Source organism: Armigeres subalbatus, chromosome 3 (genome assembly GCF_024139115.2).
Source record: "Armigeres subalbatus isolate Guangzhou_Male chromosome 3, GZ_Asu_2, whole genome shotgun sequence".
Classification (NCBI taxonomy): Eukaryota; Metazoa; Arthropoda; class Insecta; order Diptera; family Culicidae; genus Armigeres; species Armigeres subalbatus.
This window is the reverse complement of record NC_085141.1, coordinates 335,621,261-335,645,525: the sequence shown is the minus strand read 5'-3', so window position 1 is coordinate 335,645,525 and position 24,265 is coordinate 335,621,261. Positions and strand designations below refer to the sequence as shown.

Here is a 24,265-nt window from a genome sequence, read left to right as displayed (position 1 = left end):
TATTCGCACTGCGGTAAGTGCGGACGTTCGTGATGTCGGAGAAGAATTTACCGTCGATTAGAACGTGGTCGATTTGGTTTTCCGTTTCTTGGTTAGGTGATCTCCATGTGGCCTTGTGGATATTTTTGCGGGGAAAGAAGGTGCTTCGGACTACCATTCCGCGGGAGGCTGCGAAGTTTATGCATCGTTGCATCAAATGGGTTGCATAAAGTTCATTATAGCACTCATTTGGGTGCTATAATGGAAAACCAACATCAGAACAGTAATTACATGACTACATTTTGCTGAATTAGCTTGAGTAAGTGCTCAAATATTGTATTTTCGGCGCCTCGTAATAAATTAAATAGTTTGATGAACATGACATCACAATTTTTCAAAAGCAAGTTCAACTTTGCTTCTTGGCTTGTCGATCTATGCAATGTGGCACGATAACATGAAATTTGATTGCTCTCTGCAGCAACATGATTTGTTGGTAAGAATGATCATGAGGATTGAACTAAACTATACAATTATGGTACAGATTTATCATATTAAAGACCATTTTTCGTCATTGCAAAAATAGCGTGTAAACTCGTTGCAAAACTCGATTTTTTCAGCACTCGTAGTATTTATACAACTCGGCAAGCCTCGTTGGATAAACGTACAACTCGTGCTGAAAAAATCATCTTTTTGCAACTAGTTGCACAAACTACTATTTTTTGGTTTTTGTTGCCGTTTAAAAAAAAAAGGAGTTAATTTTAGATTATTAACCTTCTGTCTGTGCTCAAAAAAACCTTTGTTGTCTGTGCTCTGGGGTCAAATTGACCCCAAATTGAAATTGCTTTAACTTTTTTATTGTTGGGCAAATTTTGGATTTTTTGGGTTGTTTCGAAAGATAATTTAATCACAGACAAACAGACGTAACAGTTAGAACAATTTCCTGAAAAATCCATCGCCCAGATACTCTACCACCATCTCGCGTGCATGTTTTCCAAATGTTGTTTAGTACGACAATGTCAACAGAAGGCGCTAGTGTCAGATGTTATATCTAAAGGTAAACGATGTGCGCCTTTAGGTGTGAATCGAGTAAAGTAAAACGACCGTTTAGAGCATGGACAATTAGAATTTTATTAGTGTTACGTCTGTTTGTCTGTGATTAAATCATCTTTCAGGTCGTAATTGACTATAGGTGGGCGGGTACCTCACGGGGAGGAGTTCTCGTGAAAAAGGTACAAAAACAGTGATTTTTTATGCTTAACTTATAGCTGAAAATCCTTTTCAAATGGTTACCCGACTAGTTAGTCATAACAAAATTTTATCACAATTATATCAATATGTGTTACAATTTGTAACTTACAAATAACAAAACTTGCAATAATTTTGTTATAAATTCTCTGCCAAAGATGGAGGAAATAAAATTTTATGATCGTCATAACATGATTATAACATAATGTGTTATGTTTATTTCTACCGAAAAAAAAATGCCTACATTTTTGGTAGAAAGGAATTGGAAAAATAAGTGAGGTACCACCTACAGTATAACTTGAATCTACAACCAAAGTTGAACCAGCTGGACAAACTTAATTGCCTACATTATGGATAATCATAATCTTTTCAGGAACATAATTTGCTATAGTACAAGCTATTTTCACCACTTTTTATGTAACACAACGAGTTATATTTTTGTTCAAATTATAACATATTTAGTAATAATTTTGTTAAAACTAGAAGAGATTTTGTTACAATTTTTGTTATTTTAACTACTAATGGTACATGTTTTATAACAACCGCTGTTATAAAAAACTGCTGTAACAGAATAACAAGGTCTGATATAAATCTGTTACTATCTACTGGTCGGGTATGCAGGAAGGCGTGTGCTTTGACATGAGGCATTGATTGGTGTATTTGAATTCATTATTTTAGACTACTCAAGATATTCCGATATATGGAATTTTCCACAATGTAACTATTTTTATCGAACTAATTTGAAATTTGTTAGAATGATGTCTTAAGCAAAGGTCGTTTAGTGGGAATGAATGGACTATCTTGTGACGAAAAAAATAATTAGAAATTACCAATTACCTTTATGTGGATTCTTTTATAGCGGCTGGTTATTAACGCACACATAAAACTTATTTGTAAATTTCTTTAGATTTTTGCCAATAAAAATGTGTAGATTTTTATTAGTGTACATATATTGTAAGGCGTTGTTTTGTAATTTTATTTAATTTTAATTTTTATATAATTTATTTATAATTAAATTTACTCTTCTTCCCTTTTCCCTCACTAGATTGTTGATTTTCGTGGCTTCTTTCGCGGCACTGATGGCATTTTTCAGGTTCGACAGATTTCCCTCGCGACACTTTATGACTTTTCAGTTAGAAGATCCGGATCGAAGGACCAAAAATGTATATGAAAATCTTCGTCCTATGTCAGAACCGGATTAGAATTGCTGCCTAAATATGAAGCAACACTTAACTTCAAGGTTCACCTCAGAATCTCACTCATTCGTTAGCGTCGCGATCCTACAAATAAATCTGAATGCACGCTTGCACTATTCAACTTTAATCAAATTCTCGACGCGACGGCAACAGATGTGTTATGCTGTATGCTACTATTGGAAGTGACTCACAAAATGTAAACAACTATTTCGCTCCAGTGGCTCAGCTGTGCGGATCAAAACACACGCTTGACTATACTCTCTACACACTCTTTGCTTTCTCGTGTCTGTCCTGTTGGTATGCCAGTGTAGGGTTGTTTACGCCTGGCTCTACTCTACTGATAAGTCAAAACTCTACCTAATAAATTACCAAACACATAAACACATCATGATTCACGCAAATTATTAGAAACTTAAGAAAATGATTTTAAATATATACAATTCTATTTGATAATCGTTTATGAGTGACCCCTTAACATGAATTTCGAGCATAAATATCTAAAACAGCGGTTCTCAACCTGGGCTGCTAGCCATAGGGGGTGAGGTGATGTATTTGTATGCGTAGGTGATGTATTTCCCATTACAGCCATAAAAACCCTCGCAAATTGCTTTATTTTCGGAGTTATGCAAGAAACTGGCCAAATTAGGAACATGGCCAAAACCGATACAGTTACCCTACATAATATGCATAGTGATCATTAAATCAAAACCAACTTAATCCTGACCTCCACAACCAAGGACAAATCGAACGAATGAACAATTAAAAAAATTCTATGCGAGCTGTTCGAAAGAAAATGTTGAAGAATATGTTAAGAATATGCTTCTTAACTAAAATCTAGAATTTAAAGGTTCGAAAGCCTTCGTTTGAGAGACATGAAGGCTTATTTCCGAAAAGCTTGGTTGTTTCGTTGCAACAGGATTAGAAGCATCTTTGGGGCCATCCACAAAGTACGTCACGCTCCTAGGGGGTGGGGGTGGTTCCGAGCAGCGTGAAGACTCATACAAAAATTTTAAAGGTTTAATACAAAAAGTGTGACGATGGGGGGAGGGGGTTGGTTTGAAAATCACCAAATTTTGCGTGACGTACTTTATGGATCTTTCCTTTCTATGCTTCTCGGAATCGTTCTTCCAAACTGCTCGCCTTTCAAGAGGCTTGGACGACTCCTTTCAAGAGGTCTAGAAGCCTCGTTTTAAGGTCACTCCTGACGGAATCCAAGATTGAAAGTGCTCGCGTTTTCGGGAGCAACGGAAGCAACGCACAACTGTCATTTTTATTATTTCACGCTTGCTGCGACGCAGAAAAGCTGAATTAACAAAAATGACAGTTGTGCGCCGCCTCTGAATCGAGTGATGTGCCCCCGCAAACGCGAGCACTCGGAACTTGGATTCCGTCAGAAGTGACCTTAAGAGACTCGGAAGCCTCCTTTCAAGAGGCTCAGAAGGTTCCTTTAAAAGGCTTGAAATTCTCGGAAGGCCCGGAAGCCTTGTTTCAAGAGGCCCGGAGGTCTTTTTTATCAAGAGGCCCGGAAACCTTCTTTCAATAGGCCCGGAAGCCTACTTCCAAGAGGCCCGGACACCTCCTCTTTAAAGGCCTGAAAGCCTCCTTTCAAGATGCCCGGAAGCCTCTTTTTATGGGGCCCCGACGCCTCCTATCAAGAGGCTTGGAAGCCTCCTATCAAGAAGCTTGAAACCCTCCTTTCAAAGGCATAGAAGAATCCTCTTTTCAAGATACTCGGAAGGCTTCCTTCAAGAGGCTTGGGACCCTCCTTTCAAGAGGTTCGGATGCCTTCTTCAAATGGTCTGGAAGCCTTCTTTCAGAAGCTCGGATGTATTTTATAAAGCGGCCCGGAAGCCTCGTTTTAAGTGGCCTTCTTTCAAGAGGTTGGGGAGCCTCCTTTTTAAAGAGGTCTTTTCAAGAGGCTCGGAAGGTTCCTTTCAAGAGGCTCGAAAGCCTCCTTCCAAGAGGCTCGGCAAGCTCCTTTGAAGAAGCTCGGAAGCCTCCTTTCTAGATGCTCGGAAGCCTCCTTGCAAGAGGTTCGGAAGCGCCCTTTCCAGAAGCTCGGAAACCTTCTTTCAAGTGGATCGGAAACCTCCTTTCAAGAGGCCCGGAAACCTCCCTTCACGAGGCTTAAAAGCCTTCCTTCAAGAGGCGTAGAAGCCCACTTTCAAGTGGTTCCGGGCTCAGAAGCCTCCAGTAGTCCTAGGAAGCTTGATGGTTAAGATTAATGTGAATTGGAAAGTTGCACGGAATAATAAAAATTTCAGCCCAGAGAGCCGTTAATGATATGCGCTGTTAAATAGTTAACTATGGGCTATATGCCGTTAGTTTTCAGGTCCATTTTCAGTTACGCTTATTATCATTTACAGCAAACCTCTATTGATGCAAAAGTTCGAAGGGGTCTTCTTCTTCTTCTTCTTATTGGCATTACATCCCCACACTGGGACAGAGCCGCCTCACAGCTTAGTGTTCGCTAAGCACTTCCACAGTTGTTAACTGCGAGGTTTCTAAGCCAGGTTACCATTTTTGCATTCGTATATCATGAGGCTAGCACGATGATACTTTTATGCCCAGGGAAGTCGAGACAATTTCCAATCAGAAAATTGCCTAGACCGGCACCGGGAATCGAACCCAGCCCCCCTCAGCATGGTCTTGCTTTGTAGCCGCGCGTCTTACCGCAAGGCTGAGGAGGGCCCCTACTATGCATAAGATGATAATTCGGTGCCTGATGGAACCACTTTATACTGCAGGATGAATGAAACTTCAAAAAATGTTTTCAAGCATGCTGTCTTCTGTGAACTTGTTAAAATAAATGTAAACTATATACGAAACATGTGTGATAATAAATTATGATGTTCTAGGATCTCCGAACTGTCCTGGAATTTTAATCAAATGGTCTACTTAATCAACCAAGGGTTCCATGATGTTCCCAGCTGCGGTATCAACCCAATTAATACCCAACAAACAATTTAACCTGAACAAGCTAGTTTTTTTTTGCTGAAGAAGATTATTTGCCACGAAACAAGCTCTTCTTCAGCTTCCAATGTTTGTTGGGTATGCCCTCTGAGTCTTTCACTTGCGTCTCAAATCCAGGCATATGAGATGTTGGAAGCTCTACAAATTGTCCTGGAGTTTGAGTAAAACGGTCTATCGAATCGACCAAGCCTTCCATGATGTCCCCAGCCGCGGTGGTGGTATCAACTCAGTTATGTCCTCTGAGTATTTATCTTTCACTTGCGTTTCAAATCCAGGCATATGAGATGTTGTGATATCTCCAAATTGTAGTGGAGTTTGAATCAAATGGTCAATCGAATCAACCAAGGCTTCCATCATGTCCCAAACCGCGGCATCAACCCAATTATGTCCTCTGAATATTTGTCTTTTACTTGCGTCTCAAACGCAGGCATATGAGATGTTGTAAGATCTCCAAATCGTCCTGGAGTTGGTCAAATGGTCAACCGAATCAACCAAGGGTTCCATGATGTTCCCAGCCGTGGTATTGTAGGCATGTTTCAAGAATACCGGACAGTAACCATGCAAAGATGGTGTTCACTTCTGAACCGGCGGGTTGACCAGGTACAAAACGACTTGGCGAGCGTGGGACGCATTCGAGGATAAAGAGATGCGGCCTCAAACCGTGTATTTTGGCGTCAAATTGTTGATTCATTGTTATCTGTTTAGATGTTTTAAATAAATGAAATGAATGAATTATTTAAACTTGAGGTTCAATGACGACTTCCATAAAAATTTCAGCTTTTATTCACAATCCAAAAAGGCTGCGAAATTCGGATGTGGGCACTCTTATTGGTTGGGTAATGGGCATCTTCATTTTATTGACAAATCAATCAATATCGCTTTAGTTGTCCACTAACTTATTTTTAATGACGTTTTTATGCAGTTTTCATATTTATTTAGACATAAATGATTGAAATATAGAGTTTGATTTATATTTTTGTTTTGTTTTTTGGGCATGTCTAGTTATTGTTCTATTCTGAAGCTTTTCAATTCGATAACCAAGTCACCCACAGACTGCAAATACGTGAAGCTCCATTCAAGTGGAGTGGATTCATAATTATTTCCAACGAAAACGTGCCTTTTCAAGCATAGCATACAAAAAAATTATCAATAATTGAAAATTTAGGTCATTTCAGGCTGGGATGCCAAATATGTCCTTAATCTAATCGCTAGAAATCGAGATTTTGATCTTCAAACATGATCTTTTTGTATGAAAATCAGCGAATGCGTTATTATTATTTCCGGAGTGTAGATAACCGCCAGCATGACGTCAATCATCGTCGGTTGTAACATCATGGATATTTCAGATAAATGTCAGTAAACTAGGAGAATGTTCACGTCCAATGGGTTCTTGTAATACATATCTACATTTCGCCTGTATCAATATTTTGTCTGAATTCTGCCATTTTACCAATATGTACTTCAAAGTTTCACTACCTTGTGCCGTTGGAAACTATTAACGTTTTCAACTCTTTGTACTTTAGGTGCAGCCCGTAATAAATTAACTTTCAAAATCATCATACATTTATGCTCACGTTGTCATCATGACTGGAAAATCGCATAGCACCTCAATGTTTCCCTACGCAATGCACGTAGCACTAAGCTCCAATTTGATTCGACTCTCAAACGGTTCGTTAGCTCCCGGGGGCATTGTTTTCCGACAGGGACCGATTACTGCCATTTGGAGTCCACTCGGAAAGGTGGCGTTGTTGCTTGTTGGCGTGATAGAGCCAGCCAGAGCCTTGCGGTATATGCATGGACTTCTGACCGTGCCATAAACGAACATCATCGACGAACCATTCCATTTGCGTTATTGGATTCGGATGGTCACACCCGCACCTAAATGTAGACGAGTCGAACTCACCTCTGCTGTTGCAAACTAAATCTCGCACTAGACGTGACATAAATTTGCATGCCGTAGTTTTAGTGCAAACTTTATTGGGAACTGGCTAATTGTTTGCTATGTCCGTTCTATCAACGTGCATGAAGAGATAAACTAATCGAACGTATTTCAGTTCCCAAGTCACTTGTTGCTAGGGGCGTATACGTTGCTTCCTGAACGCGTATCACTGTTAGCTTTCAATGAAATTTCGTCGTACTACTCTTATAATAACCTACTCCTCTTATTCTCAATCTTTACTCTTAACTTAGTTCCGGAAGTCATGTGTTGTAATAGCATTCCATCAATTCATAACTGTTCCCCCTTTCTGAAATTAGGTTAACCGTACAGATCGAGGAAATTTAGAATTTTGTAATCGATTTGCTTTTTATTTCAAAGCAATGAAAAGTATAACTATAAAATCGAAACGATTATTGTTGATCTGCTGGACGTTTCGACGTAAAAAGTATCAAAGAGAGAAATAATTATCATTTATACCTGGGTTTATTATCATGCATACATAAAATCTTTAAATAATGAAGTTTCATCGGATTACATAAAAAGAAAAAAAATTAAACGGACAATCAATCAAACTCTAGTTATCCGAAACAACTTTGTGAGCCGCACTACGCAGCGCATCCTGCGCTCCCTTGAAGTACGTAAATTCCAGCATGTTTTGATAGTTGTGCACCAGGTTGTTGTACTGCTTCCCCGGGTAGCTGGCCACGAGCTGTTGGATGCAATCCTTCACGGTGTTAATCTTCACCTCACCGGAGGCACTTTTATCCTTCATCACCAGGTTCACCTTGTCAATGTAGTCTTCGGGAACGGGTCGGGCGCTACTGATGGCATTCTCCTTGTTGCGTCGCTTGACCGCATCACACGAGTCGCAAATGCACTTGAACTGAAATTTCGATAGTATGCGACTTCGTACTTCATGCGAATCTATGCGAATGGCTAAGGGTCCGTAGGATATCAGAATCTGCTGACCGGCCGGTATTGGACGAATGACGATGAACTTCAGTAGACCGTAGTAGATGACGGAAATCACGTTAGGATCGCACGAGTGATTGCAAACCGATGCGATCGTGAAGAGATGGTTGCTGAAGCGTTGACGGTTGTGAATGACCAAAAAATCGATCATGCGCATATAGTCCAAGATGGTGCGAAGCATGAAGTCTTTGTGATTGTCGTTTTTGATGATTGACCGAACTCGTGGGTTCCTGCAGTAGACCGCGTGATAAACGGCTGCATAGAGGCGCAATATTTCATCGTGCGAAGATAAACCAATCGGACGTTTGGTTTTGTGGAAAATTTTGAATTCCTCCAGCGGATCAAGGTTGGTGTAGTCCAAATTTAGCGGATCGGCTCCCGTTCGGCCGTTAGTTTCGCAGAATTTCATCATTTCATCCAGATCATCCTTGAACAGAGTCAATCCGTAGAAGAATGTCCTCACCCCCATCAGATATCGGCATTTGTCGTGAGACATGTGATGTATTTTGTCGCTGATTCCGCACTCGAACCGATGGCTATACTTCCAACCCTCGTTCAGGCACTTCTCGCTGCAGTACATGACCGATACACATTTCGGGCACGGAATCAAACTCCGGAAGTTGTCCACCGAGCAGTGGTTACAGTTGGTGTATTTGGATCCGGCACTGTTCGTGGCCAGCCAGGCTTTCTCCTGCAGGATTACCTCGCCAACCTTGAAGTCACGCTCGGCTACCAAACCTCGACCATAGCCAGGCAGTTCTTTCTGAATAATTTCATCAGCCATGAAAGGTCGCGTTGGATGACGAATCTGTTGTGATACAGAGAATGTACATTTAATATCGATTTATAGTTACATCGGGCAAACATGTTAGAGCACGATTACAAAACATTTGGATTTCCTCAAACGTTTTTGGTGTTCAAAAACGATTCCGCATATAGGTATTGATATACTTATGGCCATAGGATTCAGTTCATTCGAATGGTACCAAGTTAAGTCTGTTCTGTGCTTTATTCTTTAAAATTTAACATGTATTGGTACAGCATTGAAATCAACAACCCGCAATATAATGCCAAAAGTGAAAGAAAACGATTTTTTGCAGCTCTGTTTTTAAACAACAATTTTACTGCTAGACATCAAGCATTTTTAAAAAGTGTGATAAATAGCGTTTTACTACCATCATCGATTTTTGAACCTATCTGTAAATAGGGGTTTTTCCGTGAATATAAAATATGCTTTGCAATAAAAATGTTTGTCGGGTTCCTTCCCGACCGAGAATTATGTTTCCACCCACAAAATCACCAGTAAACTCCAAGATCCAAACCACTAATCCTTTAGGACGATTTTTCTATCACCAGATTTCCAGATTATCTATTACCAGATTTCCTCAGATATGATCTCCTCTGCGGTGCCTCCCGTGATTTTGAGCTCATCAGATGCACCCATGTTAGATTGTCACGCCTTAGGCGACCATTCAGCGATCAACTCCAGCGCTGGAATCTGCTGGGGAATTTTCGCCATTCTTTACCCACAATTCGTGTTGCCTAATTTAATAAGCACTAGTTGCGTTGCATTTTCGTTGCCTCTTCGTCCCTCTGAGCAGAAAACGCTTCGTTATGAAGCATGTCACTTCGTGAAATTCTGCGTGTATCATTCCTATAAGCACCGATCAGAAGTCCGTCGAGTGCTTCCAGATGGTTGAAAGTAATACACATCCTTCGTTGACCATCATTGTCCTCTCCGGTGATAACGTTTTCTTCGATCACGTTTGCTGTTCCAGTTTCGCTCTACGTATTGTTGCGTCCTCACTGTGATGTCTTTTGATTCTCCGATGCCCACCAACACTTCAGCTTTCTCAGGGATTCCTTGGATTCCTGGATCCTCCAGACCGTGCGATATCGCAATATTGCAGGTGAATCCAATCGCCTGAGTCGCTGATGTCACTATCCACCCAAAAACGGACTCCGTCAGCACATTCTTGCCTAACAGGATTTCCCTCCCAGACGGAAAGAAGCTAAAGAACGCTTGGATGCCCAACACCATGTCAATCTTCCTCGATCGGAAAAAAAAAATCGGATCCGCTAGCTCGATGTCCTCCGGTACATCCCATCCATTTGCCAGAACGGTGGAGGTTGGCAGGTTCGCTGTGACCTTCGGTAAAACGAGGAAGTCCATCGATCGAGCATACGATGAAACGCGAGACTTGACGATAGCTTTTATCTTGTACGATGCCCTTATTCCGGACTGCCCGATGCCCTGAATCGAGATGTTGGCTTTCTATACGGAAACGCAAAGCAAACATCAAGTTGCACTCTGATCCTGAATCCAGAAGTGCTCGTGCTGGGTAGCGACATCACACATCGTCTTCGATCACTGCGACAGCTGTAGCCAAGAGAACTTGAGATGATACACACTGCGCCACATTGGAAGAGGTAAACTCGACCGCTGAAGCATTCGCTGCTGTGGACCTTGCGTTTATGCTACTCTGTTTACAATTACGAACTTCGACGTACACTTCCGAGCTAGGTATATGACCACGTTTGAGGCAATTGCGACAGAGGGATGTTTCGTGCAAGAAAGACTCCCGACTAGACAGCGACATCCTTAGAAATGATGGACACGTGTGAAGTCCATGGATCTTCGCACATGAGGGACACTTCGCACATGAGGGACACTGTAAGGCACTGCTGCTGACCTTCGGTGTAAATGGCATCTTTCTGCGTTGTGGCGACTGCTCGACAACTTTCGAGTCCACCTTTGCTGATAGAGCTTCGAAAATTTGAATTCTCCGTTGCAGGAAGTAAATCCTTCACGGTGTCCTGCTCCTCCCATCCTCGTCGTGTGCTGAGGTCGAGACGAGAGCTTAGAAGTTCGACCAGCAACTAATCTTTGTACTCGGCTGGTTGGATGATCTGATCCAGGGTCAGAATCAAACGATCGAATCCATCGACCAGCCTATGGCGATCCGTGATTGACTTCTTGGTAAGGGACGGCAGTTTGAACAGAGCCTGCACTTGCTTCTTCCTCAAAAGTTATTGCTATTATTGTAGCGTTTTAGCAACGACTGACAAGCAACCCGATAGTTGTCCCTCGTGATCTTTAGCGGATCGACTACACGTAAGAAAATAACCTTATATGTTATGGCAAAAAACCATTCGAAAATACTTATACTCTTCATTATGCCACCTAATGAATGATCCCATATCAAAAACCTAATAACATTCATAAGTTAATGAAAAGTATAAGTTTCCAAATGTATGTGACTAATGCGATGTATAAGTGTTTTCTTATACATGTCATTGAGTGCCTGCTTTGGCAAAAAAGTATTAGAAATATTAATAATAATCAACATTAAATTTTTTTACGTTAGTGCCTAAGCTTCGCCTGCTCCATTGATATCGCACGAGAAGTACCTCGCACGGGAAGTGTGGATATTTTGGTCGATCGGCTGCTCGCAGACATGGTGTGCTATGAGACATGCCAGCATTTTGTCAGCTTTCAAAATTCATTTCACAAAAAAGTCGCAATATTCTGCCCCGTTGGTATTTGGTCATAACACATTTCCATATAAATAATATAAAAACAGATTATTCGCAATCAATACTTTCCTTTAAGGCAGCAGAACTAAGTGCTAAACATTTCACATAGACAACTGAGAAATAAACTTTTAACAATATTGCAAACTAGAAAAATATTAAAAATTTGGAATGTAAAGTTTTTATTCAATGTTTTCCATTGGAAAATACAAAACACAAAAAAAATATTTTCCATACAGGACCCCTCGATTTTTGTCAATTCATGATTCACCAAAACTGTCATAACTATCATTTCTTAACTGATCTTAAAAATCAGCATATAATTGGAAAGACAAAGAGTGTGCCCTTAATTTGCATTGATAAAAATGAAGGCAAACATATTGAATATTGAATTCTTGGAATTATTTTTGAAAACTATTTTTGCGCTAGGTTCGCAACCACCGATTTTAAAGCAAAGTTGCTCCATTTTCCATGATTCGTCGAGAAATCATAAAAGGGGCTGTCCATAAACCACATAGATCTTTTAGGGAGGGGTTTCGATAAAGTCTACGTTAGTCTACGTAGGGGGACAGAAGCTATGTGCAAAGTTCACTTGTTCGATTTTTTTTAAGGATCTTCCCAAAAATTTTTGCAAGACTTTATTAAAATAATCTAATGAATTTCATTGAAGTAATAGTCTGAACTACGGCTTAAAACTATATGGATATTCCCAGGAAATTCTTCTGTGTTGAGCAGGAAAATTCTACGAAGTATTGTATAAAAACTTTCGAGAAAATTTCAAAATTTCCACTTGGATTTTATTGTTAATTTTCTTGATTCTTTATAATTTTCAAAATTTCCGCGAGAAACCCTTCTCTGGAGATTTTCTGGGAGGTCCCCGGGATTTTTTTCTTAATTGCTGAAATTCTTCAGAGTTTTCGCGAGGAATTCTTCGGATATATAAGTGAAATCCTTCGAAATTTCCATAGGAAATTCTTCGTATATTTTAGGGCAATTTCTTCGGGAGTACTAATGCAAATTCTTTGGAATGATCGATGGAAAATCTTAGGAATTTCCAAAGAAACTATTGAAAATTTCCACGAGAAACTATTTGAATATCCCACCAAAACTCTTTGAGTTTCCGTAAAAAAATGTTTGCCATTTTTGTAAGGAAGCTTTATAATTTTCTTGAAAAATTATTCGAAATTTTTACTAAAAATTCACCAAAATTTCTGAAAATTCTCTATAATTTCTACCGCAAATTATTCGGTTTACAGGATTTAAAAAAAAATCCTCAGAAAATTGCTCCAAATCTGCAAGTAAGAACGTAGGAAACCATTCCAAAATTCCACGGGAAATATTTCGGAATGTCCATTTAAACTTAAAATTACCTCGGAAAATAATTCTAACTTTTCACGGAAATTCTGAAAATTCTTCGGTTTTATATAAATTTGAACCGGCGTGAATAATTGTAGGTCAGATGTGTGACAGATTTTAAGTAGTGGCGCGCCGATGCAAAAGTGTCGGCAGCGGTAGTGCACACCTCTAGGAGGAATCGAATTCAACAAAACATGTATATGTATATGTACTAGTCTACGTTGGTTGACGAAATAAAATAAACTAAATAAAATAAACAACAGAAATTAAATTAATTGACTTGGAGGTTTGGTTTCAGGAACACTGGACAGAGGATTTAATTTGATTTCGATTTTGATTGTCCAATCAAATATGATATTTTGTAAAATTTTGAAAAGTCTACGTAGACTTGAAGGAGGGGGAGGGGTTTCGGAAAAGTCTACGAAAGTCTACTAGGGGGGAAGGAGGGGTTTGAAAATGTGAAATTTCAGTCTACGTGGTTTGTGAACAGCCCCAAACTTTTTTTACACGGATTTTCAAATTTTGAGCTGAAAACTTTTTTTACACGGAACGCATCCATCGTGTAAAAAAAGAAGAATAAAGGTGAACGAGAGCTACTTTTGATTATTTTGCACTTTTTTTTCGCAACATATTACCTATGAAAAGTACGAGAATAGTGAAAAGGGGTCCTTTAGTTTCGCTTGCTTGTTATAATACATATAAATACATATAAATATAAAAAAAAAATAATCAAAAAATTTACATAGGTAGCAAGACCATTTGGGCAGCACCCCCTATTCCCATCTACAACCTTAATAAGTTGACCGCGTTCCAACCAAATGGCTTGATTTTTTGTACTTATCACTAGATATCGACAGAAACTAAACATGTACAAAAAATCAAGCCTTTTGATTGGAACGCGGTCGAGTTATTAAGGTTGCGGACGGGAATAGGGAGTGCTGGCCAAATGGTTCTCTACCCTATTTCATAGTTAAAATATTTATTTGTTGGGAGATGAAACGCACATTGACTGTATTTTTTTGTATATCGTCAATATGGTGAAAAGGTTTTCTTGTTATAAGGTACACTGGGGGAAGTGGAAAAGGAAAAATTGATAGTGCATGTTTGAATTAGTGTAAAACCAGTTTAAATGATCTAAATGCGTTCAATCAAAATGGGCTATCAAAAACAGTCAATTTTGCACCAACTGTGCGGTAATTCATACAATTTTGGTCGCTTGAAGTTTATGGAAATAGATTTTTAAATTAGAGTTGTTTTCCACTTACCCTAGTGGGATGGGGTAAGTGGAAAACCCATTTTACCTTGCCCTTCAATAGTTATGAGTAGTTACATATATCTGAAATCCATACGACAATTGCACTGAGTATCTTTTATGAAATAATTTCAAAACATTAACGGAACAGATCCTCAAGGAATTCTCGTAATAGCTAGGGGAGGGTTGATTTTGCCTTCTCGAACGCTTAGTGTACGTAAAATCTATAGGTTCGCCCCAAAGATGAACTTTTTAAAGGAAAAATGGGACTTACAGGGTTATAAACTAATCAACTTAGTTTAACGAATTGAGATGCTGTCTGTACGTGCGTATTTGTATGTATGTGTGTGTGCAAAGCACGTACTAAATTATCAGCTATTCTTAACAACTTGTCCTTTACCAATTTGTTCGCAAAAAAATTGCATTCAATGGCGAAACTTGTTATGAATAAAAATTAATGTGAATTATAAAATATATTAACCTATCAGTGATATTTTTAACTTTCTTATACATTTTTTTATTTGTAAAACATTTGAAAGGCATGAATACCGATAGGTGGATTAATCACCACTGGAATCATAATGATAACAAAGAAGGAACATATTAAGATTCACAGCTATCGAAATAAACCCTGGAGGGAAGGAAAAAAATGCGTAATAAGGTACCAGTCAAAACGATTAATGCAAGAGATGGCGTTTTTTTAGTGGTAGTAAAATCGAAATTTCATCACTATAAAACTACTAATCAGTGCAAACTAAGTGCAGGAGATAATCTTTTCACCTCATACTTCATTCCTTATCACTACTTTCTTCTAAAACACTTCCATTTTCCATAAATTTGCAAAATACTTGATTTTCCCATACATTTTATCGATTTCCAACTACCATTCTTCCATGAGCTCATGGTGGAAAATGTGAAAATCTCAGAACATAGAGTAGCAGGCTTAACAACACAGATAGAAACGCCGGTATCGCCACTCAGTGACGAGTACCGTAAACATGGTGCACGGAAGGTTGTTGTCTACACTTTTTACGGCTGCTGCACCCTGGAAGTAAATGTCATCGAAGTAAACAGTCGGTCCCTTATTAGAACATTATCCACTTCCCCCGCAGTGTTTAATACCTGGGGTAAGTGTAAAATCTTTGATTTTTTTGCTTTCTTGGTACAAACCACTACCAATAAGGCAAAGACAAAGGTGCTGTTTGAACGAGATGGCGCCACAACATTTGAAGTAAAATTAATTTCCTTGTATGGAGAAATCATCCGTTCTCATCAACTACGAATCGCGTCAATATGAAGCTAGGTCAAAAAGCAACAAATATTTTTTGATTTTTTGTACCCACGGCTTATTTACAGTTCTAAACAATAAAGAGATTTCATTGTATCTCCATACTAAATTCTAGTTGTATACTTTCAATTTTTTCAAGACTGTTCTCCCCCTCGTGTGTGTGGAAGAAACATTGAAAGCTTACGATATCGAACAGCAGATGTCACTAGTGTATATGCAATATTACATTGATACAAACATAGACCACCTGTCGCCTAATAATGGAAATATTGCTATTATACCATCAGGTGTAGTGGCTGTTGTTAAAATGTTTTGAAAGGGCCTCAAGCGGAACTTTTGCTAGAATGCAACCGGAGATCGTCAGTTGCGTTCTGGCAAGGAAATTCATTTTACTTTAAATGTTGTTTCATCTCGTTCAAGCAATGCATTTACTGACGTAGGAGATCGTAGATTGAATGGGATTAGTTTAAATGTATTATAATGGTCACCTGTGATATAAATTCACTTGGTGCAAATAAGAATTGATTTTATGAATGCAAAAATCAACTTTTCGCGAAACCTAAAATTACAGTTCAAGCGTTAACCGTGTTAGTGTATGTATTATACAAATTTCAACATAGTATTAGTGTGAGCATTAAAGTATATTCTTGCATAATGTTATGATGTGGTAAAAACTGTAAAGTATGTACAAATATAATTTTTCGAGTCGATTTTTACACTTACCCCCTTTTTCCACTTCCCCCAGTGTACACAGTATTAAAATGTTACAGCATATATGATGTAACAAAAAGGCTCCGTTCAATTCAACTCATTTTTCCATCACTTTTTAAAATTACAGGTTGTCATTACTATGGAGCTTGTATTCAATATTGCGTACAAGAAAAAGTTGGATGTAAAATTAAAGGCTATTGAACACAAAAATATGGGTTCAAATATTTCCATAGCGTGTAATTTTCAGAATTTTTAACTGTGTACCTTACCTTTTTTTGTTCAACTCAATTATTCAAATTCACGAATAAAATTTTTTAAATTTATTATAGCCGATATTTCAATCTAAATAATAAAAAACTTTCTTGTCGGCATTGTTCGAGGTTGATTAAGAGCTGTAATCTTATGACAAATGTATCCAAAAGTCTTATTTAAGGTAAAAACTCAAGAATTCTAAAGTTTAATTTGAAGTATGTACGTAGGAGAAATTTTTTTCCAGCGCGTTGGGGAATTAGATTTTATACAAATTCATTGAAGCAATTATACCAATACAAATAACCAAGACTTATTTTCACTATTCTCGCCTTTTTCATTGATGACATGTTTGGAAAAATAAGTTCAGAATAATCGGAATTATCTTATTTTTATAATTATCAATACCAAAATCTAGAATTATTTTATACAATAACTTGAATACGGCTCCGTTATGCTCAAAACTCTTAAGCCCTATAAATAAAATATTCGAGTAGATATGCTCTTCATTTTCAAAACATATTTGGCGTAGAATAGTGTATTAAATCAAGCCACTGACGCCGTAGTTTAATATTAACCATAAAAATAATATTCGTTCGTCAAATGGGCCATAATTTGGTAAATCGTACGTAAGTTTTGATAGAAAAACATACACCTGAGATTTTTGAACACAAAGCACAATATAAGCTAAGCTTTTCATATGTGTATTAATATTCAAAATCGGTGGTTGCGACCCTAGCAGAAAAAGTAAATAAATCCAAGATGGCGGCCAAATTCGACACGGCTGCCTCCATTTTAATATTGTAGATTGAGGAGGATTGAGGACATACTTTTCTTCTTTCCAACGATATGCTGATCATTGAGATCGGTTGAGGAATGTTGGAGCTATGACAGTTTTGGAGAGTCAAGAATTGACAAAAATCGAGGGGTCCATAAAAGTGATTCCGTGTATAACTAACGAGAGGTCCATCTTCCTGAAGAATTTAACTCGGATCCTTAATATACTTGCCGAAAGCATTTTTAAGAACCTCGTGCAAATACAGTCAAACCTCCATGAGTCGATATTGAAGGGACCATCGACTCATGAAAAAATATCGAGATGTGGAATAGGAAATCTTTGGAAAGCTCTTTGGAGGGACCATCACAGTAACCCAGAAAATATTTTTTGATATGGAATGATTTGCTTCCATGAGTCGATATCGAGTCATAGAACATCGACTCATGGAGGTTTGACTGTAGTGGCGAGAATTACTCATGTACATTTTTTATGATAAAAAAAATACAATTTGCATTATTGGTTTGCCATTTCGACTGTAGCGTAACTTCTGTAAAGGGCCTAAGCAAAAACACTGAAAATATTAAAAAAAATAAACTTAAAAACGGCTTGTCTGATCGTATTGGTGTCCTCAACTAAGTTTTAGATAATGAATGGGGCTATGTGAAAAAATATACATATGGATATACATAGGGACAAAATGTTCAGTCTTGGAAAATAAAACTTGAAATCGATTTTCTCAAAAAAAAGTTTTTCCAATTTTTTTGTTTTTAGTTATACAAAAGAGTTACGACTGGAAGATTTATTGCTATATTGTATGGCTTTCTCAGTCTGATTGAGTCAAACTGATTAGTTTTGTTTTATCCGACGTTTTGGCCTACATATTAGGCCTTTTTCAAGGGTGAAACTGTCTATCGTTTTCCGTTACTTTATTTGCCGTTTTACATATAAGGAGGGCTTCTTGCGATCTATTTGAACATTTGGTTTGAACGTGGGGACTTTGAAAAACACTGCTATTGCACGACTTGCACTACCTGTCGAAAGTCGAGTCAAGTACGAAGACGGCTTTACTGTTGAGGTCGAAATACGTATCTGTCAAAGGTACAATCAAGTGGTGGAATTTATATGGGATTATACAAACTCCTATGACTTATCTTATGACAGGTATGTATATTAGATTTTTTCACATTATTTTTTTTCCGCACATGTACCATGAAATGTAAATGAATATCGACGCTTTCAGTAAAATTTGATCCTAGGTTAAATAGATTTGAAAAACATTCGTAATCGACATTCGACTCTCTTATAACTGCTATATTTCAGAAACGGCAGTACCTACAAAAAATACTGTCCTCATTTTCCATCGAAAATTTTACGTACTTTTATAAAATCAAGTTGATTAAAACGTAAAAAATATATTTCAACTTTTTTTTAAACCAACTTATCCTAAAAAAATATAACGTTTTTGTCCATCATTTCTCCATTATGACTGATAGTGCAAAAATAATTATCTGCTACAACGTGTTAAAAAATTAAAAATATGAAAACAAGCTTTTTGAGAAAATATTTTTTTTAATAACTCAACAATTTTTTTTCACAGGGTATATTTTTACACATTACTAAAATTTTATTGAAGGCACCAAAACGATCGGACAAGCCGTTTTAAGGTTACATTTTGACGTGGGACTACGTCTGTCTTTTCTATATTGGGGTACACTTTGGGATTGAGAAAATCGGAGACCGTCACGAAAATATGATAGACTTCGAAATCTAATATCTCATCCATTTTTCGATGGATTTCCAATATTTTTATCATTTGATCAAGGATGAGTCAACGCTTCATTGTATTGTTGTAAAATAAAGATTTCCAACTATTTATTGTTAAAAATTGGTTTCTCTCACTTTGCCACCGGCGCCATAGGATACGATACACGTACGGTTCCATTACGGGCAGATACCGAACGTTGTAAATAAATATATTTGCGTTTGGTTTCGCACCACTACCGATTCTGTTTATGTCACCTTTCTTTTCGGACATTTTTTAGTATGGCGTCTTCTGGGATTCTGATGTTCTCCACTGAAAGCCAGTCGAGTGGCTTCAGCGGCGATGCGGCCGATGAGTCGTATTAATCCCTTTTCCACGCTTGGAGACTCAAAGTCTGGGAGCTACTATTTGGCTTCTTGATTCAGTTGACTTTCGAGCAGTTTGCTCAATATTAAAAATATTAAATTTGACACAAATTATGATGTCAAATACCATCCATTTTGTATAGCTAAGTAGTCCTACGTCACCTTTGCGTACAACCCGATTGGGCTGCTTCTTGAGTTTTTTTAATATGTTCATGGTGTTTTTGCTTAGGCCCTTGTCAAAAGTTAGGCTAGAGTCAAATCGGCAAACTAATGATGCAAAGTATCTTTTTTTCATCATAAAGAATGTATATGCAAACTTTCAGGAGAATCAAAAAATACAAAATTGAAATTATGAAAAAATACTGATTACCAAAAAAAAAACGGTAAACAAAATTGACACCATTGACATTGTTTGAAGAGTTGAAAACTTTATACTAACACTTCTTATGCCTAGTTTTGCTAAAATTACGCTCTGAAGGCGTCTTTCTATTGATTTTGCAAGCTTTGGACAAATAAAATCAATTTCACAAACTTCACAATTTAATAAAATAGACTTTATTGTCAAGTTGGACAACACAAATATAATAGCCTTCAGGAACAAATTGATCGAATCTGATACATTTGGCAAATGAAGTACAACGAATGATTGTACAACAATTCCCCGAAACCCAATTCCCCGAAAGCAATTTCCCCGAATGAAATTTCCTCGAATAACAAATCACCGAAGGTAACATTTTCCCGAATATAACAAATCCCCGAATGCAACATTTCCCAACAACATTTTGTTTCCACAGTGCAGATAAAACTAAAACTGAAAAAGAAATCTGCGTCGTTTAACATAAAGTCGCATAATTGACTTTTGATAAAATTTTGAGCTGCAACAAAAGTGAGGGTCGCGGGAAAATTCGTAAAAAAGTGAGTGAGTAATGAGAAATGAGAAGTGAAAAGTGAGATGTGAGAAGCGAGAAGTAAGAAGCGAGAAGTAAGAAGCGAGATCTGAGAAGTAAGAAGCGTGATGCGATCTCATATATTATATCAAGACAAAATTTTCAAAACGATTTATCTGCTTTTGTAAACAAAGATTCAAACGACGATTTGACGAATCCAATAGCTCTCCCACGCAAACCAAATCAGATTCGTCAAATCGTCGTTTGAATCTTTGTTTACAAAAGCAGATAAGTCGTTTTGAAAATTTTGTCTTGATATCTATTCCGGCCAAACTCATGTAGACTACATCATTACCTTATTGAAGACAAACTCCTTTTTCTGAAAAGGTAATTTCATTTTACTTTGGCTTATTTCGAGCTAACGCCTAACTCTAATGAATAGATCACATCTACCGTTTCCTTCAACTAGGTAGATACAAATTTTTAAAGAAGGAATAACATTCACTTCTTCATTATTCTGGAGAAACACTTAATTCCAAAGTAGAGATAAAATTCATCCATCGCGTTATTCCGAGTAGCTGCATTATTTTTAAAGAAGGGTTAACATTTACCATTGCCCTATTCCGTGCATACGCATTATTTATTAAGGATTCATATCCACGATTACAATAACTTCTTAAGATGGGATAGACCTTACATACACAGATAGAAAAAGTTGTTGAAATTTACACGAAAGTAATGCACATAAAGGGAATGCCAAAAAGAGCGTAATTTTCAACGATATTTTCGCATGGATGTATGCAATTTGTATTGTATTATGCCACTATTTATTCGATTAAGTGGTATAAGGCTATTCAAATTGCATACATTTAGGGTAGAATTGATGGAAAAGAATCATTAATGCTCAGAATAGTGTAATTTTCCGCGTCTGTATTTTTTTACACGCTGATTAGTTTTCATTATTTTTTTCTGTGTAGGACAGGAGTTTGATTTCACAAAGTTTTACCATGATGCTTTCAATCGAAATTTCTGTTCGCGATTCTTCTCCACCAAGGAAATTCAGCCTTTGATCGACTATTTTAGAAAAAAAAATAGGAAAACACTTTATTCAAATATTTTTATAATTTAAAGATAAGATATATAATTTAACAATAAGAAAGATCAAGAGCATAGAATACTATCGAAAGATTTGATCATGTTCGACATCTCCAAAGAGACTCTGGAACAAATCTTTGAACGCTGCTCTGTTCGGGCGCTCATAGTCGATGACAGTTATTTGTTTGGAAAAAATCTTAATTTTCGGGGATTTGTTACATTCGGGGAAATTGCTTTCGGAGATTTGTTAAATCTGGCGAAATTGCATTCGGGGAAATGGTTTTCGGGGAATTGTCGTACAATCAAATAAATTCAATTTGACAGATTTTATCTACAAATTGAATAAATTAAACAAAATAGACAAATTTAATAGATCTCGAAAATAAGACAAATTAAGGTAAACACAGTTAACTCTCAAATATTCAATGTGATTATTGTTTGATACAAATTATGTGAACGGTCGCTGGTCATTTCAATATCGAATGATTTTGTATACAAATAGGGAAAATTCGACCATAATTTCCTTTCGTGATGAAAATTTATAAACTATGTCGTATTTCACGATTTTTTTAAATGAATTATTTTTGAAAAAAAATTCCACAAGCTTTGATCTTTAAAATTTTTGACTGTTTTTACTTTTAGTGATTTAGTGATTGAGTGATGGCTAATTTTGTGACGTCATATACAAAACGGCACATCTGAATAATTTTTTTCTCAATTCAGCCATAATTCACGATCTAAAATTATAAATCGAAAAGCTTAATTCGGTTCGGATTTATAATCTCTTTTCAGGAATATTTTTGTGAATTTTCTCAACGATTCCGGATTTGATTTTTCTAGTATTTTTTTATAAATTCGTATTACTATAGAAAATGTTATGTACGTTTTTCCAATTCACATTTTTTAAATTGCTGAAAATATTTGCTTGCCCTTATACCAAAACAAATAATTTTACTGCACTGAATTTTGAAAATTGTTGGTGCCTTAGAAAAAAAAAATTAAAAATTCACTAGTATTTTCCAAATAAAAATAGGCGACTTAAAGCTTTTTTTTGTTTATATGAACAAAAAAACTTCAAGTTGCCTATTTTTTTTGAAAATTATAGTGTACATTTTCATTTTTGCTCAGGCATTAACAATTTTAAAAAATCCATAAATCCTTCTGGATAAAAAAAAAGTTTCATGAAAATATGAGAGCTTTTAGCTAAACTTATACGCTTAAAAAAGTCCCAGGAATTCGGTTCAAGGAGCTCAAAATCCAATATATCACAGGGTGAGCTCCAAATATTTATGCGTAGATTTGCCGCATATTCATAGAGTAAAATATTTGCAATTCACAAATAATAAGCACTAATATTACAACTAGGGTGAAAGTTAAATAAGTGCGATTTCGTCATGTAAGTTTTGCTGAGAAAACGCTTTTTAATTAAATCTCGACAGTTACCTTATCATCCATGGCTAGCGAAGGGCACACCAATGCCAACTGGGAAAGTCCTTTCGCAATTTTTTGCTTGCATGACGCTTCCCTGTTGAGCAACTTCTGCAAACTTTTCCGTGGATAGTTGTGCTTCTTAGCGAGGGCAATATTGGCCAAACAGAATTCGTACTCTTTGACGTCGTAGTAAATTACCGATCTGAAATAAAAAAGGAAAAAATGATCTCGTCGTACCGAAAACAAATCTTCACCGAATCTTACCGATTTGCGTAACAGAGCGCCAGATGTTCCGAATCCGTCCCCTCCGCCCAGCAAATGGCCTCGTTGAATTTCTCCAGCGCGTGGGGGTAGTTCCTTTGCGCGTAGAACACTTTGGCCTGCTTACTTGCCGCTATGGACCTTACATTGCTTTTGGGCGAGTCAAACGTAACCGGTTCCATTTCGAACGGATCGTTTTTGTGCACGTACTTCCGGAACGTGCCCACATCGGCGTCCGCCAGTTGCGGCGACCGGTAGAAGTGCCGCATCATGTACTTGATCATGGGCATCTGGAGGATGGTCAAGAGGGCGTCCGTTTTTTTGATTTTTAAGGCGTCCGACTCTTTGGGAAGGTTATCCATTATGGTTATCTGTAGTCGATTAAGGTGAGTAATACGATGGAATATTTATACGAATCGATCAGTAGAAAACTCACCTTTATAAAATAACACGTCTACAAAAACAGGAGAATTAAAATTTTCTCTAGGTATTTCGCTTAAAATTGATTTGATGAACTAGAAACAAACAATACTACACAATTACAATGGCGATATGACTCTCAATAGAATTCGGACGGTAAGCAAGGGAACGCGGGATATTATAAAGCGCAAATTCCAATGACAGCTGTTGGTCAATATGTCAGCGAACCAATAGGTATGCTCGACACGCATTACAAGTCATAAAAACTGAAAACAGTCACATGGACCAATAGATCTGTGCCACAAAAAGGGAAAGAAAACGGATTTACAAATTTGCCACATAGGTTTCTAAAAAGAATTTCACATTAATCTGCTCTCGGGCTGAAACTCGAAAGTGAATCAATTGGTAAGGGATACGAGTAGATACTGAAAAAATCTGATGTATTACGAGAGCAAATAGATTTCTAAATTGTGCGATGTCTTATCAAATAGACCATCGAATACCAATATGTAAATTAGTTTTCGATTTGCTATCCCGCAGCAGAAATTGCTTCCGATTTGAGGTCACAGTTA

General features: G+C 37.3%; 2 protein-coding genes across 2 annotated transcripts in view; one reads left to right on the top strand and one right to left on the bottom strand.

The window, feature by feature from the left end:
- The window catches only part of LOC134221316 (potassium voltage-gated channel subfamily KQT member 1-like), an 802,936-nt gene that overhangs the window by 89,879 nt on the left and 688,792 nt on the right, over positions 1 to 24,265 (top strand). The gene's annotated exons all lie outside the window — the stretch shown is intronic.
- Positions 7,797 to 23,919, bottom strand: LOC134225741 (uncharacterized). Its single transcript, XM_062706070.1, has 4 exons — positions 23,710 to 23,919; positions 23,277 to 23,644; positions 23,025 to 23,214; positions 7,797 to 9,112 (listed from the first exon to the last, which is right to left on the bottom strand). The coding sequence occupies exons 2-4, from the start codon at positions 23,633 to 23,635 to the stop codon at positions 7,907 to 7,909; spliced, it is 1,755 nt and encodes a 584-aa protein (XP_062562054.1). The 5' UTR covers positions 23,636 to 23,644; positions 23,710 to 23,919; the 3' UTR covers positions 7,797 to 7,906.